At 43.1% G+C, this 20,212-nt stretch overlaps 3 protein-coding genes across 4 annotated transcripts in view; 1 reads left to right on the plus strand and 2 right to left on the minus strand.

Annotated features, from left to right (window-relative positions):
* The window catches only part of specc1 (sperm antigen with calponin homology and coiled-coil domains 1), a 63,855-nt gene extending 56,335 nt beyond the window's left edge, over positions 1–7,520 (minus strand). For both annotated transcript variants that reach the window (XM_054754061.1, XM_054754060.1), the window contains exon 1: positions 7,423–7,520. The gene's annotated coding sequence lies outside the window, so the exon portion shown is untranslated. The remainder of the gene's footprint in view (positions 1–7,422) is intronic.
* Positions 7,521–7,912: 392 nt separating this feature from the next.
* On the plus strand, positions 7,913–18,835 carry timm22 (translocase of inner mitochondrial membrane 22 homolog (yeast)). The gene is made up of 4 exons (XM_054755634.1): positions 7,913–8,187; positions 11,706–11,902; positions 12,472–12,544; positions 12,626–18,835. Exons 1-4 carry the CDS (start codon positions 7,929–7,931, stop codon positions 12,700–12,702), a joined length of 606 nt encoding a protein of 201 aa, XP_054611609.1. The 5' UTR covers positions 7,913–7,928; the 3' UTR covers positions 12,703–18,835.
* c16h11orf54 (chromosome 16 C11orf54 homolog) lies at positions 14,086–19,960 on the minus strand. The gene is made up of 8 exons (XM_054755633.1): positions 19,599–19,960; positions 19,424–19,522; positions 18,578–18,651; positions 18,388–18,489; positions 16,396–16,572; positions 16,119–16,268; positions 14,820–14,936; positions 14,086–14,739 (listed from the first exon to the last, which is right to left on the minus strand). The coding sequence occupies exons 1-8, from the start codon at positions 19,663–19,665 to the stop codon at positions 14,566–14,568; spliced, it is 960 nt and encodes a 319-aa protein (XP_054611608.1). The 5' UTR covers positions 19,666–19,960; the 3' UTR covers positions 14,086–14,565.
* Between the last annotated feature and the right edge of the window lie 252 nt (positions 19,961–20,212).

A 20,212-nucleotide genomic window follows, 5' to 3' on the forward strand; every position in this document is an offset into this window, starting at 1 on the left:
GCAGTCTATCCGAAGGTCGCATGCTCTTACTCCTGTCATGTGTGCTCTCTCTGGGTGTTCCACTTCCTCCCACAGGCCCAAATACTTCAGATGGTGGTCTGTCGCAGCCTGTGTGCGTCCTGTGACCAGACCAAGACTTGGTGCAACCTGCTTCTTCTTCCCTGTGGTCTTTCAACAGTAATCACTGGATTTAAGGATTACCTTAATAACTGCATATTAGCTGCGCATTTTATTGCGACAGAAATCACAGATACCACCTCCTGCACATACCAAAATGTTAGGATTAGCATTAGGGATGTGGTGATGGGGCCAATATTAGCAAAAAAACAAAAAAAAGTCGTTGCAGCTCAGTGCAAAACTTGTCATGCATGATTTTGTGGCACAGAACCGTGGAAGTTTAACACAACCAAACTTGTCATGTACTCCCACGGGACGACAAGAAGTCGTTATGACAGAAAAGATGATCAGCTCCTGTGGGTGGTGAGTAAAGTCGGGTTTAAACGCTTAATTCAGCACCTCGTCCTTCGCCCTGTTATGCCTTGTGGATAAAACTATATGCGTGAGGAAGTAAATGGGTCCATTTTTCTTCCGCCTACTGTGGCCTTGTTGTTGATTGCTGTTGTCTGAGTAAGATGACTTGATCAAGCCTCTTCCAACTTTCCACACTACAAATCACTTGGCGTTATAATGTATGATTGATTCGGCCTGATATTGGTATCAGCCAATATTCAAGGCTGCAATATCGGATCGGAAGTGAAAAGTTGTCTGGGGACACCCCTACTTAGCATGTATCCATTATTCACTGAAAAATGACATTTAACTAAATATTATATATATCTTGAAATGTTAATAATCGCCATCTCGATTCACACCAACATGCATCTTTGATGTTTCTTAACAAGGTGTACTCAAGCGTGGCATTGGCACAACAGCCGGCGCTTCCTCCTCGCTCTCATCGCCCTCCGGCCAGCCAGCCTGTGATTCCTTGCTTCTCCCCGCTGACGGGCAACTAGGCCTGGGACAATAATCAATGAATCAAACATCAACCCGTGGGGGGAGCATACAGTATATGATGTTGACAAAATGTCATGTTTTCTACTTCGGTCAATGCCCCACCCCTCTGCAAAATAGTCTTTGACTTGGTTATCTGGGGGCCTATGATGATTTCTACGTTAATGGAATCGCCGCCAATAAAAACGGAATCCAGTGTTAAATGCAGAATCCCACAGAAGTTGGCATAACGTGAGTGAAATGCTGTCATTGTGAGGAGAAGGAACGTTTGTGTGGGGGGGAAGTATTTCCCCAGAGGACCCCTCAATTGTGGTGGAATCTCGTCACAAACACTAACCCTCCCCCTTCCGAACTAAACACGTTGAAATGGCGAAGGGAAACACCAGCAAAAGTTGGTGAATAGAAGCCAGCAGAGTTAGCCTAGTTTAGCAGAGCATGCTAGTGCGGCTGCGGTTACGTCGTCTTACGTAAGCAACAAACATTTTACGAAGCCCAGTGACATTGTGTTCTGAGTGAAATAAGGACAGGAGATACATTTATTCTTGCTCCCAGCTCGTCTTCACCATCAGCAGAGATTCTCAATAAACACACACACACACACACACACACACACACACACACACCACAGTGCCGGTCTTCAGAATAAGAGCGCTGTTTGTCACAGACTGTCTACTTGTGTAAAGAATATATATAAAATATCTTTCACATTTTAGTAGATAGTCTAATAGTGTGATAATGTAATAGTGCAACTGGAATTGCGTTGGTGACTACGGAAAAACCACAAGCACGGGCGCAACAGTTTGCTGTAGCAAGTGTGAGGATGACATCCCACTGCAAAAAGTTTCTCTAATGCGGGACAAAATTGTCCTGATTTATTGCGTCAACAAGTGTAAGGATTTTTGCATTCAATTATCAGACATTTTATTTCCTGTCACAAAAGCACACAGTTGATGCTGCTGTAGGAAGTGTAAAAGGTAAAAATTAAAATGGAAAAAAGAGAATTTGGGGAAAAAATCAAAGTGATTTGATGGAGCCTACAGTAGTTCCACAAATACATGCAGGCGTGCTAGAATTAGCTGAAGGTGCATTCAAATGTGACTCTGGACTGACACTTCACCATAGTCCCTAAAAAGAATAAGTCATAGCAGCCAAGATGGAGTCTTCACGCCAAGTTCATCAGCCTGAGGCTGTGTTTGAACTTTCCCTTCCCACCCTCATGGTGTCAAAGTTCTTGTCTGATAGACAACCTTAGCCGTGCTCCAGAAACTTCAGCTGCTTTCCTGTGTGCACGCAGAGCGAGTGGGCGGATTCCACAGAAATGCTTGCATAGCAGCCATGGGAAGCAGTGAACGCAACGCAATGATTTTGCACGATGAAGCATCATAACGCAAGTGCCAGGCCAAGATGTTCCAAATGATCTTTCTAACCATCATCATCATCATGTGATCAACCCTCACCCTGCTTGTGCTCACCTTTTGTAAACTTGCTGGTCCTGTTTACCGGGAAGAGACAACTCTTCAAGGCATTCTTCATGCATTCAAGCAGGAGCGAGGGTGGAAAGAAACGTCAGCTGTGGTCCAGGTGACCCATTTACAGGCAGCAATGACCTTCCTCTCGGGTATAAAATATCCAGGGCACAGGAAAGCTATTTTGGAATATGCACATCTTGGAAGTAGTGTGTTTATTTCATCAAATGACACTTGGACTCAAACACTCATTGCTTTTCCTATCCATGAAGGTTATACAACAAGTGATCAACATTCAGCAGCGCTACTGTTGAGGACGGAACTACTGTTCTTTTCTGTATTTGCTCTTGCTGGAGGGCAAGGCCTGAACAAGTGGATTTGTGATATGACTAATTACTTCATCTACGCTATCACATTTCAGCAAGGCGAGTCCACCCTCCCTACCACATCACAAGGTCACCACTAATGTCTCCGTCTCTGCAGCCTGTAGATAAAGGACTCCCATACAGCGGCTAATTTCCTGCTCAGTCCCTGAGCGAACATTCTTGCTGAGACCTTGAATTCCCTCTAGAGGATTAGTACAAGCAGATTCATTTTTTTCCAATTGAGCAGATTAGTGGGCATTGGGCATCGCTTTACACCATCTATAGTATGCACTGAACACGACTCCTCGGCAGACAACCCCGTAGCTATAAATAGCAGGAAATGACAGGAACTGCCTGGATAATGATTCAAACAGAGGACGACAGAAAACAAACTCTGAGGTTCACTTCTTTAGTTTCCATATGCGCCAATAGGATAGGAGAATCACTTAGGGGTGTAACATTACGCCATCATCGCAGCTTGGTTTTAAGGTCATGGCTCCATTCATTTCCTGTACTTTAAGCAGGACCTGTAATTACCGCGCCAACGGAATCACACAATGGGCCAATAAAAAACAAATCTACTGTTAAATGCGGAATCTCACGGAAATGGACATATTACGAATGAAATGCTGGAATGGCGAGGACAAGGGAGCTTTACCCTCATAGCGGCATTCCACACAAACACTAACCAGCCCCCTTCCTGAACTAAACATGTCCAGGAGGCAAACTGAAACACCGACGTGTTACTTTTCCCCGAGCGTGAGCTGGGTTAGTTTAGCAGAGCATGCTAGCACGGCTGTGCGTGTGCATGTTCATGTGCCCTCAGGCTGTATGAGTTGTGTTGTAGGTAACGCAACCGAGTGTATTAGGATGCCCGCTGACTTCGTGCATGAAATAAGGACAAAGAGGCACCCAACTAGCTATCTAACTTAGCATCAGCACACTTCCCGCTTTCAATCATCCGGTTAAAAAAACAAAAAAAAAACATATTTCTTTAATATTTCAACTCTATGCTACTAAAATGATTATTTTTCCTCCTAACATTGCAAGCTTATTCTTATCAAATTGCAACTTTTTTTCTTGTTAGAATACAACTTTGTACTCTTAATATTTTGACTTTATTCTCGTAAAATGACATCTGTTTTTTTTTATTCCTGCTGTTTTTTAAAACTTTCTAACTATTTCAACTTTCGTCTGAAATCATCTTCATAAACGTTGTTTTTGTAATATGACTTTATTCCCATATTATAACTTTGACAACTTAAGTTTCAAAAAATGACAACTTGAATCATTGTTTTGTTTCTCATAATATTACGGCTTTAACAATAATAATAATTGATTAGATTTTATAGCGCTTTTCAAGGTACCCAAAGTGCTTCATGAGGAAGTGAAGCCATTATTCATTCATCCGCAGTCACACACTGGTGGTGGTAATCTACATCTGTAACCACAGCTGTCCTGGGGGAGTCTGACGGAATCGTGGCTGCCAGTTTGTGCCTTTGGCCTTGCCGACCACCACCAAACATTCATACACCAGTGTGGGCAGCACTGGGGGCAAAGTGGGTGAAGTGTCTTGCCCAAGGACACGACGACAGTGACGGGTTAAAACTTAATTACAACTTCTTCTTGGTACATTATTATTTTATATATTATTTCCATTTATGCTGTTTTTTGTATGTGTTTTGTTTTGTTTTCTTGTTAAATGACTTTTTTAGAATGTGCCCCCAGCCACACTTTGTACACCCCTGTTCTAGGGCCTAACAGATCACTCCCTTAATCGAAACAAGCTTCGGATGAATCGACTAAGAAAAGAATGGTTAGTTACACCCCCACTTTAAACACATCTTTGGAACAAGATGCACTGAACATGGAGCAATAAATACACAATATTCAGTCACGATCCTGAACACAAGACAGACAGATTCTTCCTCATGAGAACCATTATTGGTTTATATTTATTATGGTCTAACAAGCCATAATATTACTTCAGATAAAGATGAACTTCTCTTCGGCAGTAGGCACCAAATGACATTTACATCGCCCACATGGCAATGCCAGGTGTGTCCCCCCCCCCAACATAAAGTTGCAATTGTTGCCCTGTTGGCTTGGTTTAAAAGATGCCTGCAGTTTCCACTCCATGGATAGTCTGTCCATAAACACACGACTGCAGCGCAGATAGGATACGTTACAACAACTTCACCTTACCTTCGCCGTTATCAAAATAAGTCCAATTGTTATCCTTTGGCATTGAATCGACCTGAACACTCCAGTTGCTATTAACTGGACTGTTCAGGATGTCCAGTTGCCATGGATTCAATGCACTGAGAGTACAATGAAAGAATGACAACACTGACAGACATGTTAAATGGTTATCCACCAGGACGCGGGTCTAAAACAGCCAACCAGCATGTGGTTCGTACACCACTCAGTAGCACCAGTTGGTTGGTGAGTGAAAGAAAATGGGCCATTAAAGCTGTAAACATCAAGCTTTCACTGACAAAGCACAACACAGCCTTGTAGCTGCTTCACTAATGAAGAACAAATGGCTGGACAATCACGTAAAGACATCAAGGGAATTCTTCCATTGCACACGTAAGTTCAAGTGTGGAGTCTAAGGGCGCGTTCCCACTTGTAGTCCGGTAAAATGTTTAAAAAGATACTTGGTGGTCACTTTCGTGCGGTCCGAGTAACGCTCTCACTTAAGTAAGTAAGTTGCACCTGCAGTGGTGTGCGTATGTGATGTGTACACTCTCCAACGATGGGCCCTATAATCTCCCCTTTAACGGAAATGTGGATGGAATTGGCCAAGAAAAACTGACTTTACTGTTCAACACGGAACCTCACAGAAATTGACATACGGTGAATGAAATGCTGTCATTGTGAGGAGAAGAAACGTTTGTGTGGGGAAGTATTTCACCCAGCCGACCGCTCAATCGTGGCGGGAACTCACGCACACTAGCCCGCCCCCTCCCGAACTAAACATGTTAAAACGGCAACCTGAAACACCGGCAAAAGTTGGAGAAAAAACTTGGAAAGGCCTCTGTTGTGGAGCATGAATGAAGCTAGCTCGGTTAGCTTAGTTTAGCATAGCATGTTAGTGCAGCTATGTGTGTGCGACTCAGGCTGTATGAGCCGTGTGGGGTTTTAACGCTTGCTAATGCAACCCAACGTTTTACACTGACATCCCATCACAAAAGTTAGACAAGCTACATCCGCCTCTGAAATTCTGACCACGATTGGCCAATGACGCATTACACCAATAAATGTAAGGATTTTTGCATTTAATTAACGGACATTTTATTTACTGTCACAAAAGTACACACTCCACGCTGCTAAAATAAGCATAAAAGGTAAAAAACTGAAATTAAAAATGGAAAAAAATGAATTTGGGAAAAAATAAAACAAATTTCATACATTTAAGTCCGCCTTAAGGCGTTCACACTTGGAAGTGGACCGAGACCCACATCACGAGAGGTCTTCCTGTTCTTTTTGTCCGGGATGCGTTCACACTTACCAAAGCAAACCCTACCAGCAGAGCAAAGGGACTCTAGTCTGTTTTAACGGGACTAGGTGGTGTAATTATGGATCATGTGCAAACAAATTTCACCTGAAGACGCTTCCTAAAAGCTTCCACCTACGTTTCCGTTTAGATGAGCAAAATGATGACACCAACCCGTTGCCATCACATGACCAGAAGTGATGACAAGCCAACATAACATCAGAATATCAATGCTCAGTGTCAGTGTCAATGCTCTTGCTATTTTCTTGTTTTATACTCCCAAAATGACTCACAGAGTCATTCCACTTTGGCGTAAGTCTAGACCAGCCTTGGAAAGCGGAAGACTTGATGACTTGTGCGCATGCGTTCTTTCTTCTTCTATGGTACGGTGTGTAGCGTATGTTTCGTATGCGTGTGTTAACAGCGCCACACGTACAGCAGGCTTCCACCCCAGTCATGCGTTCCCATCTGGATGCTACTATTTACTAATCTGTCAGTTTGGACACTAAATTATTTTAAAACCTGCTAAAAAACAAACAAACAAAAATCTCAGGAGGGTTATGGGCCTTGCTTTGTGGCTCAAAGACACAAAACCTCCCCAAACATGTGCGCGAATGAAGCTTTTATAATCAACAAAACAATGATTACTTTTAAACTAAAATAGCAATAACACTTGAATGAAATAAATATTACTATTTTAAATTTCAAACAATATTTAGGTGAGCGTCTCCCAATGTAATTTACTCGTCCATGTGTCAAGGCTGACATCTGTAAGAATTAGGCAGTCAGTCTGCTGCAGTTGCAACAGCAGATGGAGACTATTGATTACATAGAAAATATGATGAAATAAATAAATGTTGAAGTTAAAGCCACATGCCCTGTGCTCTGCTTCATCTTATGATGTCCGAACATCATCGCGTTCATTGAAACGTCCTGTTAGCAAGCAGCTGTCATCCGAGTCAGACAGGAACACACGGAAGGCAAAGTTTAGACATTTTGTCATGAGACAAGCCATACGGAAAAACTTCCAGTCCGAGGTCAGACATATTTATGTAATTAGGGATTTAATGCTTCTTCTCACCTGTTCAGTAATGCGGCGGCACTGCTGTTGTTGATCCAGGATGCAAGCGGCCACCTCGACCGCCTCTTGAGCGCGAGTGTGTCACAGCTGCCTGTGCTCCAATCCATAGGAGGAGCGCGTGGCGCAGTGCTCGACATGAATTGTGGGAAATGAAGTGCGAGTGTTTCAAAGTCGTGACTATTTTTTATGTCGTTGCCGAAAGTTTCAGTTCTTGCATTTGGTAAAATAAAAACAAATTAGGTTTATATCACAAAATGTGACGCAAGCTGCAAAAATGCCCGTGTCGTATTTACTCGGATGTGCTGACAGTAAATCTTTTTACAAGCAGTTAAATCATTTTGCGTAAAAAAATTAAAATTATTATTTGAGTAATGTTGTTTTGTAATGTTGTTTTTGTGTTACATTAATAAATTGTTTCACGTTAACACAACTCATAAGCAATGTGACAAATCTGTCTCCGCTCTTCTAAAACTACATTTACCTAAGGCGATGTCACATTGACAAACATGGCGGCGTCCACAGGTGTCGCAGAGGCTATCGTCTCCGACTCGGAAAGGTCTGCTTCAGCTGGTCAAAGCACAGGAAACCCACCGATTCAGTACAGTATGATTCTTGATCATCTTATTGGGGACAAGAGGACGGTGAAGGACATGAACCCCGGCATCATGGGGGGACTCCCGGTGCCTCCTAAAAGTGAGGAGCAGAAGACGATAGAGAAAGCGATGGAGAGCTGTGCTTTCAAATCTCTTTTGGCCTGTGCAGGAGGTAAACAAGTGAGTTTATACTATTCATATGTGGCTCAGTGTCACTAAATGCGTGTCGTTCCGTAATGTAAGTGAAAGGCAGGCAGTAAGAGATGCAAGATGGCGCCCTCCGTGGCAGACGTCTCTGTGAGACTCTCCCATTTTTTTCTATTTTTTGCTATTTTATTGTTCATTTTGTACATACAACACACTCACGCAGTACATTACAACAGAGAGACACTTTTGAACATCGGCAGGGTTCACCATGAACTTTCATTGAGCCTCTCAGACTTTGCTTTTCTTCTGCGCCGGGAGAACGCAGCAGCCTGCGGGCCTGGTGAGCTGAATACCCGGCGAGCAAAGCATCCGAGGCGTAAACGAGGCAAGCGGGCCGGCCTGCATGCTAGGCTAAAAGCTAGAGCGACAAGGCCACCGCTACCAAGCCTGCTGCTAGCCAACGTCCGCTCTCTTGAAAACAAGATGGACGAACTAAGAGCAAGGATTACAGCTCAACGTGAGATCAGGGAATGCTGTGTGCTCACCTTCACAGGAACCTGGCTGACGGAGGATATACCGGATTCGGCGATCCAGTTGGAAACATTTGCTGCTTACCGGGGAGATCGGACTTTAGCGTCTGGTAAACTCAGGTGGCGTCTGTGTTTACGTAAACAAACGGTGGTGCATAGACGTACAGACGATGGAAAAGCACTGCTCGCAGGACATTGAGCTGCTGATGGTGAAATGCAGACCTTTTTATTTGCCTCGTGAGTTTAGCACTGTGTATTTAACTGCTGTTTACATTCCACCACGAGCTAACGCACTAGGCCTCCTGCACGAGACCAAACACCTGGATGCTGTATTCATTATATCTGGCGATTTCAACCACTGTAACCTCAGGACTGTTCTTCCCAAATATTACCAGCATGTAAGCTTTCCCATGAGGGAAAATAACATCCTGGACCAAGTCTACAGCAACATGAAAGGTGCTTTGAAGGCTGTTCCAAGACCCCACTTTGGAAAGGCCGACCACATCTCCATATTCCTTTATTCAACATACAGACAACTTCTCAAACAAGCTCCCCCTGTAAATACAGCAGTTAAAGTGTGGAGTGAAGAAACTGATCAAGTACTTCAGGACTGCTTTGGCTGCACAAACTGGGATGTGTTTAAAACTGCAGTGGGGAGGGAAGATTGTACTCTTGATTTTGATGAATACGCGTCTGCTGTTACTGGCTACATTAGCACATGCATAGAGACTGTTACCACCACCAAGTATTACAAAAAAAAACCCTAATCAAAAACAGTGCATAAACTGTGATGTAAGGGCTAAGCTACGTGCTCGTTCGACTGCATTTGTCATGGGCACCGCTGAGGACTACAAAAAGGCCAGATATGACCTGAGGAGGTCCATACGAGAGGCCAAAAGGCAATACAGACAGAAGCTGGAGGGCTACTATTCCACCTCAGACCCTCGGCGCATGTGGGCGGGGCTCCAGCACATCACAGACTTATCGACAGCGGAGTAGCGCAGCCACGTCCAGCCAAACCACAGTTCTAGATGAGCTGAATGAGTTCTATGCCCACTTTGACACCCAAACTCCTGATGAGCAGAGAGGGTGGCTGGACTTGGGGAGCACACAGGACTCACCTCTCATGGTGACATCAGCTGATGTGCGCAGGGTTCTGAACAAAACAAACCCACGAAAAGCAGCAGGCCCGGACAACATCTCAGGACGTGCACTTCGGGTTTGCTCATCAGCGCTAGCTGATGTGCTTGCTGACATATTTAACCTGTCGCTTGCACAAGCATCTGTACCGACCTGCTTTAAGTCCACCACCATAGTGCCCCTACCCAAGAAGAGCAACGTGACGTGCTTGAATGACTATCGCCCTATAGCACTCACTCCTATTGTAATGGAGTGCTTTGAAAGAATAGTCATGACCCACATCAAAAAGAGCATCGCGGCGGCAACTGTGGACCCTCTACAGTTTGCATGTTGCCAGAACCGGTCCACGGATGATGCAGTCAACACTGCCATTCACACAGCCCTTTCTCACCTCCAGGGCCAGGACACATATGTCAGAATGCTATTTAGACTATAGCTCTGCTTTTAATACAGTCAGCCCCCACAAACTCACAAATAAGCTCCTCACACTTGGCCTGTCACCCTCCCTCTGTAACTGGGTGTTTAACTTTCTAACAGGCAGGCCCCAGTCAGAGTCCACAATCGCACATCCAGCTCAAGAATTGTGAGCACTGGGACCCCAAAGGGGTGTGTGCTGAGTCCGCTCCTCGACACGCTCTTCACCTACGATTGCGTGGCCTCCCAGAACAACACCAGCATCATTAAATTTGCGGATGACACTACAGTCATCGGCCTGATCACTGGTGGTGTTGAAACATCATACAGAAGAGAGGTGGCGGACCTCATAGCTTGGTGTCGTGATAACAATCTCCTTCTCAATACAGATAAGACTAAAGAGATGATCATGGGAAAAGAACAAGGGAAAAGGAGCCGCATAGACCCCTGTTTATTGATGAGACTGAGGTGGAGAGGGTGAAAACCTTCAAGTTCCTTGGCACACACATCAGCGAGGACCTCACCTGGTCTCACAACACCCAACAAATTCTGAAGAAGTCCCAAAGGAGACTGTACTTCCTGAGAAGACTGAGGAAATTTGGCATGTCCACCACAATCCTGAGTTGCTTCTACAGATGCACTATGGAAAGTGTCCTTACCGCCTCCATCACTGTTTGGTACGGTAACTGTACAACACGTGATAGGAAGGCACTCCAGCGGGTGATCAAGACCTCACAGAACATTGTTGGGGCAGCCCTCCCCTCACTGCAAGACATTTATAAAACTAGAGTCCTACGAAGAACACACAACCTCATCAAGGACAGCACACATCCACAACACTCATTATTCACACTCCTACCGTCAGGCAGACGCTACAGGAGTTTGAAGTCCAGGACCACAAGGCTGGCAAACAGCTTTTACCCACAGGCCATCAGGCTTCTCAACGAAGCGCACACACACGCCGCATGCAACACACACACACACATACACACACACACACTCATAGCACTTATTTATTTATGTATTTATCTGTATTAATGTCTCTTCTGTTGTTGTTGCTTAATTTATTGGTATATATGTTATGTTCTTATTCTTTCTTGTGTTTTTTTTCTTTTCTTGGGAGAATGAACAGAATAAGAATTTCGTTGCATAGTATAACTGCCTGTTTTACTATGCATATGACAATAAAACTCTTGAATCTTGAATCTCTCTATTTGTTTTGCTGTTGTGAGGCTCACGTGTACATATGCTATTCTTGGGCAGCAGGTGTGTCAAAAGTGCGGCCTGAGGACAATTTTGGCTTGTTTTCTGTTGGCCCTTGGCATATTGTAAATACGATATGTATTATATTTTACACTAATAACAATTTGAATTGTAACCCATAACACCAGTGTCTGGAAATATTGTAGTTTGTTATCATTGTTTCATTATATAAGAGTCTGTGTTTTGTTTTGCACAGGATTTGTCCTCGGTGGAGCGTTTGGTGTTTTCACCGCAGGCATTGACACCAATGTTGGCTTCGATCCCAAAGACCCGCTGAGAACGCCAACAGCACGAGAGGTCCTCAAAGACATGGGGCAGAGGGGCATGTCCTACGCTAAGAATTTCGCCATCGTGGGTGCTATGTTCTCCTGTACAGAGTGCATCATAGAATCGGTAACATCGCAGCTCTTTGTTGCATGCATGTGTGCACTTGTGGCAGAGTGATGATGATATAACCCCACATCTTGCTCCTGAAACGGCTTAAAAATGTGAGATGTTGGGAGACTAAAACAAAGAGGCTCTCAAAAGGGTGAGAAGTCACCTGGGATGTAACTGGTATGGCGGTGTTAAACAACATTTTATGAAGCTGTGGCAGTGTCAGAGAGAGACTGTATAGATTTCTCTTTTGCATCGCAGCACATAACTGTGGTGCATTCAAGCACCACCGAACAAAGTACGAAATCTTAGTGCTTGATGAAAAACATTATCACAACACAACACAGACATAAACATGTAAAGATTGTGTGACAAGAAAGCACGTATCACTCTTCTCAATGAGCACTGGGTCCCTCTGTCATCTCTCAAAGCACTCACAGGCTCCGTCTTGTTTGTGACATTTTAAAAACGAAAGGACAAAAAGGAGCGACAGAAGAAAGCTTGTCAGTGTTTTTTCTCTCCCCATACAAATGCATCAGGGCCAATAATGCGATTACACGATGACATGTTTTATGTTTTATTTGCAGCACAGAGGAAAGTCAGACTGGAAGAACGCCGTGTACAGCGGCTGTATAACGGGTGGAGCAATTGGGTTTCGTGGTATGTAAGCTGTAATATATATATATAATAAATGTTATATATAATATTTTCTTCTGTCCGCACTTTGTTGCACATTTGTAGCTGGTCTTAAGGCTGGCGTCCTAGGATGTGGAGGCTTTGCTGCTTTTTCTGCAGCCATTGAGTATTACCTGCGGTGAAGCCACACTGTAGACAGATTTTGTGTCTCTGAAGACGGACAATGAGGGAGATCCGCCAACCTGCAAGTGGAGGAAGCATAGGCTTTCCGAGGTTACTGTAAACGGACATTGGACTAAAGCCTTGTTTTTCCATTGTTGAACAGCTCAACTGACCACTGTCCACCTCGCATCATTCTTCTCACTGAGCTTTGCTGCTTTGTTTCAGTAAATATTTATATTAAAACTGTGTTTTATTTTTCAATGTACAGGAAGCGATGAGCACAAATCAGTGACTCTATATAAAGAAGCATTAGTCTGTCTCCTTTTAAATTGCATTTGTCTGTATTATGACACGTGACTTAAACATTACCTTCATTCAGCGAAGAATTGAGTGCATTTTTTGGGGTCCTGTAGTGGGCCCTGTGCTCACTGCCCAGCACCGTAGAGCTCGGTTGGCATTTGCCATAGACCACCAGAATGGGCAACTACACCACTGGTGCCCTGTGCTCTTCACTGATGAGAGCAAGTTCAACCTGAGCACATGTGACAGACATGAAAGGGTCTGGAGATGCCGTGGAGAACGTTATGCTGCCTGCAATGTCATTCAGCATGACCGGTTTGGTGGTGGGTCAGTGATGGTCTGGGGAGGCATATCCCTGGAAGGACGCACAGACCTCTACAGGTCTAGGTATCGGGATAAAATCCTTGGACCCATTGTCAAAACCTACGCTGGTGCAGTGGGACCTGGGTTCCTCCTGGTCCACGACAATGCCCGACCTCATGTGGCTAGTGTATGCAGGTAGTTCCAGGAGATCCCCCAGGACACCATCCGTAGTCTCATTAGGAGCATGCCCAGACATTGTCAGGCATGCGTACAAGCACGTGGGGGCCACACAAACTACTGAGAATCATTTTGAGTTGCTACAATGACATTTTAGCAAAATGGACCAGTGTGCTGCATCATTTTTTCACTTTCATTTTTGGGGTGTCTTTGATTTCCCCCCTCTATAGGGTGATCATTTTCATTTCTATCAAATGATGTGGCATCATTTTGTTACATCACCCACTTATCAGGAAAGATATTCAAGATCATTTTTCCCCCAGTTTAAATCTGTTGTGTTTTTGAAGTGTTCCTCTAATTTTTTTGAGCAGTGTATATTTGTATGTATTTGAGCTCCAAATTAACTGGACATTTAATTCAAGCTAAAACACACACGTCTGAAAATCTATCTACCTAACACTAGTTTCTTTCATAAGAGTATACTTGAATCACACTTGTGTTAATATGAGCAACGAGGAGTTGCTATCAAAGACACCAGGTCATTTAAATTAAACTCATGTTTTGAATGTATTTTATGAGATTTCCTAGCATACTTAAATGCAGCAAATTGAACTTCCGGATTAAGATTTACTAAGTGAGTGACAAGAATATGCACTTACTTTTGTATTTGTTTATTTAGACCACACATACACACATAATGAGGACGTTGTTGTGATGCTCCGAGTGTCCATGGATGCATCTGGCGGTCGTTTTCGTGACAATAAGGAAGTGTCCTTCGGATGAGGAAGTGACTAGACACGCCGGGTGATGGATTGCACTGCTGTTGGTGTGAGCAGGTCACAATAAAGTTATAAAAGAGCGTCAAATAATTTAATTATTTACTGCCGTTGACGTGCTATTTTTGTCGTCCCTACTAAAAATACGTGTGAAAGTAAACATACCACTCGAACTAACATCGTCATCCACCTGAAGTATTGAGACCATTCATTATGTTAATATTGCGGTAGACAGTTTATTTGACTGTTTGCTGCTCTTTGTGTGGTGCTGTATTTCATCATGAAGTGGCAGCAGAGTTTCTTTGCAGCCTGGTTTATTTGATGTTTTCAATCTCTTCCTACTGCATGTGTCCCTTTGGGTCTGTCGATGCGGTAGATGAACTCTGCAGGCATGAAGTAGCCCAGGTATTCTACACTGTCAGGTGTGGTGTCTATGTAGTAGTGGCCACCTTCTCCATGGTGGCTGAAGCAGTGGGTGTGCTCCACACGTAGGTCCAGTCCCTTCATACAAAACACACACTAATAGAAGACTTGGCATGGATAAAGTTAGAAGAAGCCAACATGTTCACTTATTCACTCACAGGGTCTGTGGATACAAGAACGGACTGGCAGATGAGTGGGGCGTTCACCTCAAAGTGTTTCAGCCAGTTGTTGACCTCTTCATTGGTGTCCAGCGGACAGACAGAGAACTCTCTCGGCTGTCAGCATGACATGATTACTACGCCCATACATCTACAGTTGCGACTTGCCGAGTCATACGGTGGCCGGGAAGTGCAAAACACATGAAGAAACGGTCAAACGCTTTCACGTTTCACAAAACAAATGAACAAATTGCTGATTGACAGAAATGGAGTCCAATGAGTGTGCATGGTGTGTTGAATAAAGACATGAAATAGCTGAAAACATGTCTAGGTGCAATCTTGCAGCAAGTCAGCCTGCATGACACGTATTTGGATGTATCCTCCATTGTTACGCTGCATGGTTATTCCATGGGCGTATTTGTTGTAAATGATTGTGATCCTTAATTAATGAACTTTTGTTTTTGCAGAGAAATGTTTGTTTTAAATAACGGAAGATGTGATGTAATGGTTAATGATGAGAGCACTGCAGGTGTAACTTTATTACTTTTCATCATGGTTTCCAATACAGCTGCTGCAGCAGACGAGGCTTTGTCATTGTAATATAAATAACGTACTGCATTTTCCAGACTATAAATCATCCCGTAGTATAAGCTGCATCAGTCAAACAATCAATCAATTGCAATAAAATAAAATAACATAAATAAGTCACATGTACCCATATTTACGATCATCAGAGCAAGATTTTTTTTTAAATTCACAAGAGAGTAAGACAAATCCAGAGGGAGGGGGCATTGTTAACACCAACAAGGAGACAAACTAAAGCTGCAGAAGCTGAAATAAGTCACTTTTTTAAAAGTACATGGATACAATAAAAACACACCTGTTTAATAAATCAGAATGTTGTAGAAGAAGACAATTTTAATATGTGTCATGATGCATGGATGCCTCCCAGTGTGTAGAAACTATCAAACAGCCGTATTTAAACACCAAAATGTCATATTTGGATTCACAAACTAATTAAAACAGACTGAAAATCACAGGTGTGTATTTTGTTAGTCAGTGGCTAACACAGCAGCTACAATCTCCAAGCTAGACATAATTAGTGTCCTAATTCAACAACACTGCTGTCTAAAATACAGCATAGTTGCACATGACTTACAGACACGTAGTCTCCAAGGCAAAAGCGTATTAGAAAGTATTCCGCAGCAAAAAGCGTCCCGTATGCTCTGTATCATTCAATGTGTGTGTTTTGCACTTCTCGGCCAGCGTGGAGTCATGTTCCTGACATCCAACACTCACCATGATGTGGATTTTTGCTTTCCCCTTCTGCATGATAAAGCTGCCCCCCAGAGCAAGGCTTTTATCAGGGTACTCAACTTCCAGAGTCTTTCTCAAGGCCGTCACGATACTGTATTCTCCTGTTCTCTTCTTGGCATGTACCTCGATGACCTGCGGCAGAGGAGAGGCAGACATATGTCATATACAGTAGGTCTGGTCAGCGGGCTCATGTACGTCTAATCAAATGGACAAAACATGCATTAGTCGTTTTAAATAAGCTCTAAAAAAGTCTCATTACCTTTCCCGGCCTCCCCTCACAAGCATAAAGATTCCCCAGCAGTCCAAAGTTACAGTCGGAGAATTTCTGGCTGTATTTTTGTTGCAGACACTGGCCATCCACTGCATCGATGCAGGACAGGTAGCTGCTGTTCACTGCAGGCCTTCCTTCAGCTTCAGTTAGAACCAGAGGGATCAGCTGTGGAAATATTCCTGATGTCAGCACTGAGTATTGGATTAACACGTACCGTAGTCCCTTGCCGCTTCATTTGCGCTTCCAATTTCCTGGCTTCAGTTTATCCTGGATTTTCATAAATACAATATATTCATAAATAAATTACATTTGTCCAAAAATGTGCACATTTGACATATTTTTGGCCTAAATTAAGCATATTCAAGCAAAAAAAATGGCTAAATGAAGTCAAATACAAACATTCAGAAGATTTTCAAATTGATTTTGCATGATTAACCACCATGTGCAACTCTGTGAAATATGCCCATTTTTGCTGTATTTTATCAACAGAAAGACAGATGACAGGACATGAAATGGATGCTTTACCAGCGCCAAATGAACTGAAAGTTGAGATCAAGCTAAAAGGTACCAAAATCTATTGTGGCTAGCATGACCAACGGCACTTGTTTTCATTGGTCTACGGGGGAGTTATGTTGAGTTCTGACAAGTCCGCCTAGCAACAAATAGTGATGCAAATGTGTCATGTGACCAGGAAACTACCATCTCATCAATTCCATTTGATCTTTTTTACCCCATATGAATCACGCATATTGTTATTGTTTGTGTGGTATACATGATTTTTTGTCTTTTTTTTTTTTTTTGTGAAAACCACACATGAAACAGTAAGAGCAAGTACTGCAACTGAAGTGCCTGAGGACCCAAACTTTTTTTCGTACTAAGTCTCCACTCTAGATTGCCCGCCTTTGGCTACAATTCTGCTGGGATAGGCTCCAGTTTCCCTGGAAACGAGATAACATGCCTTTCAACATATGCATTCGAAGGGGGGCAGGGAGTACTTTCAATGTTAGTGCAGACCTGCCAACATGTACGAATTTATCGTACTGTGCATGCAATTTGACTCGAGTGCTGCTCTCCATTTTGTTGCATTTTGCTGGTTTCAGTTTTGACTTACATAGACATTATGTACACATAAATACGTACAGGTAGATATTATGTACACATAAATACATACTGTAGATATTATGTACACATAAATACATACAGGTAGATATTATGTACACATAAATACATTTTATATATTACATATTATACATTAGATATGATCAGTTTGTCAATATTATTTCAAACCGGGGGTGGGGGTGAAAACATTTCTGTCCCCTGGGGGGGGACTGCAAGGGAGAAGAATAGTGCCAAAAGTCACGTGGCAGTTTTTCATAGTTGTATCATTGTTTTTTGTACTTGAGGGATATTTATTTTGTAACTGAAGAAAATGTTCCTTTGTATGTGTAAAACATGCCATATTTGTTCCTGTGTTAGTTTGATACGTACCTTTCTGATTTGCCAAAGCCAATACATTCACTTGTGAATGATGTTTTGTTTGTTTGTGACTCGTCGGGTGTAAGGAAAACATGTTTTGTGCGTTTGTGAGGCTTTGGCATGGAAGTTGAACCTCGAGGTACACTAGGTCCCCAACTTACGAACATCCGACATGCGAACTTGTTTTTTTCATGAATTATCCTCGTTTAATATTACTACTGCATCCAAACTCATATTTACATACATACACATACTGTATACTGTGTATGTATATACGTACATGTAGTACCTATATAATTGCTAATATTACCTTTTCCCCTACTTAGGAACAATTCGACTTAAGAACGGTTGTCTGGAATCAATTGTGTTCGTTAGTTGGGGATTTAGTGTATTATGTTGTTGCAGCGTTTTTAAGTAATGAAAACAATTATGATGCGCCCAGTTCTTAATCATTGAAGACGCATGTTGTATAATCCTTCGACGGGGGTCCGTTAGCGTGCATACCTCTGCATTCATCCCCACAACTCGAGAAGAAACAGCTCCTGCACCAAGCATGAACGCACCAGGAAGCTCCAGCTCCTTTGCTATGGCATTCATGTCATATTCCTTGGAAGAGGATAAGACACAACATCAGGATAATACGAAGGAGGAGCATCAGATGCGTTGTACTGCTGCCTGGGGTGACAAAAACTACCTTGTGCTTTTGAGCCACAGGTACCAGGTAAGGCACTCCTCCCACATCTGTGACTCGAGGACTTCCACACAAACCTGAAGGATGAAGAAGACAGCAAAAGAACACAGGTCTGCAAACATACACGCATGGAACATCTGGATGGATGCTTGTTTTGGTTTTCTAATTTGTCACTTCTAAATGTGCATACTGCAGTTTAAGGACGGGTTACAGCACCTTTTGTATTTGTATTAGCAATTTATGGTGGCCCACAGGGACAAAGTGCAGCAGCGTGCTAAAACTTTGTATTACAATCAATAAAGATGTACATTTTCGTTCTTCCAGCTTTCTTCTGAGCATGATTGTAAAGAAAAGACGACAGCCCTCAGGGGGTGTTTAGTGGGTTAGCAAGGTGTGTTGAGTCCAAGTTGGGCTTGCCTGTACAACGAAGGTGGCTCTCTTTTAAAGCGGCTATATTACCATGGTTATGTATGCTAAACTCATAACCTCGTCCTGATAATATGACGTCAAACGCCCCCTTTTATGTGAACGCACACTGAGCACAAAGCCGAGAACCACCATTGCAGTACCGTTTGACTTTGTTTGGGGAACTTGGCTTTTTATTGAGCTGCATCTTGAGCACAAAACCTGGGTTTGTTGAGCCACTTCTACCTCCCAGGTCTGGCGCCCACGGAAGCCTGCTGACCTCCGCTTTGTTCTGTGAACTTGCAGCATTTCTCTCACGCATGACTTTTAACATTTTGTATTTGTTTTTGATCCAGCGGCGTTTATGTGATTGCAACATTTTCTCGTTATGGTGTGTGTATGTTTGGTTTTGGGTCGTTCCTTTGGACTTTACACGTGTCTTACCTTTCACAGGAAAGTAGAACGGCTTCTCTGTGAGATCGGGACATTCCGCAACACTCACATTAACTTCGGCAAAGTTATCATCCAGCCCCTTTTTTAACACTGCAAACATTTGACGCTGTCGTCACATTACATTGTCATCGCCTCTTAGTTTGTTCATTTCGGTTTAGGTTCTTACCAGCACGCAGTTCCTCCAAGTCCGGGACGTACAGCTCAACCTTTTCCGTTTTTCCAAAATCGGACATGATTGTATGTAAATAGGTTTGGCTGCAAGACAGCAAAACTGGAGTGGTACAAAGTACAACCCAAGAGCAAACAAGGTTGAGAACGTTCCTCGTCTAGCCAGTGTTTGGTCACCTACGTAGGAAGTCTATCGTTACATTTTTATATATATAAATATGCATGCGAATCATATCTTTGATATAAGATGCTAAGCATGTAATAAAGCGTTCAGTGGAGAGTGCATTAAGTGTATAGGTGTGGCCGAGCTTGACTTTTCGCTTTTCTTTGGTGATTGGTCTTATCATCACTTGAGGGCGCTGGAGTCACTTCCGGTTTATCCGGAACCACTCGTGTAGCCATAGCATGAGCCCACTGATCTGTATTATAAATCTGGATAGCTCATACGTCGCACGCCGCCGTGCAAGCCGCTGAAGCCACAGAGACGCCATCTTACTACTCACATCGCGACTACATTGGCACAGCGTACATAGTGTACAAAGCAGATGAAGAGGCTCGCAGAACATCTATATTTTACATTAAAAAGCGGGGAGATTCTCCCATTCCTTCAAA

The sequence above is a fragment of the Dunckerocampus dactyliophorus genome, chromosome 16 (assembly GCF_027744805.1).
Source record: "Dunckerocampus dactyliophorus isolate RoL2022-P2 chromosome 16, RoL_Ddac_1.1, whole genome shotgun sequence".
Lineage (NCBI taxonomy): Eukaryota > Metazoa > Chordata > Actinopteri > Syngnathiformes > Syngnathidae > Dunckerocampus > Dunckerocampus dactyliophorus.

What these genes read in the sequence shown, in the direction of transcription:
- timm22 (XM_054755634.1), top strand. Translation starts at nt 7,929, where the DNA reads ATGGCGGCGTCCACAGGTGTCGCAGAGGCTATCGTCTCCGACTCGGAA. An exon ending in TCTTTTGGCCTGTGCAGGAG is followed by an intron (nt 8,188 to 11,705) that starts GTAAACAAGTGA and finishes TGTTTTGCACAG; the next exon opens with GATTTGTCCTCGGTGGAGCG. An exon ending in CAGAGTGCATCATAGAATCG is followed by an intron (nt 11,903 to 12,471) that starts GTAACATCGCAG and finishes TTTTATTTGCAG; the next exon opens with CACAGAGGAAAGTCAGACTG.
- c16h11orf54 (XM_054755633.1), bottom strand. Translation starts at nt 19,665, where the DNA reads ATGTCCGATTTTGGAAAAACGGAAAAGGTTGAGCTGTACGTCCCGGAC. An exon ending in CTGTGGCTCAAAAGCACAAG is followed by an intron (nt 18,490 to 18,577) that starts GTAGTTTTTGTC and finishes TCCTCTTCCAAG; the next exon opens with GAATATGACATGAATGCCAT. An exon ending in TTGTGGGGATGAATGCAGAG is followed by an intron (nt 16,573 to 18,387) that starts GTATGCACGCTA and finishes ATATTTCCACAG; the next exon opens with CTGATCCCTCTGGTTCTAAC.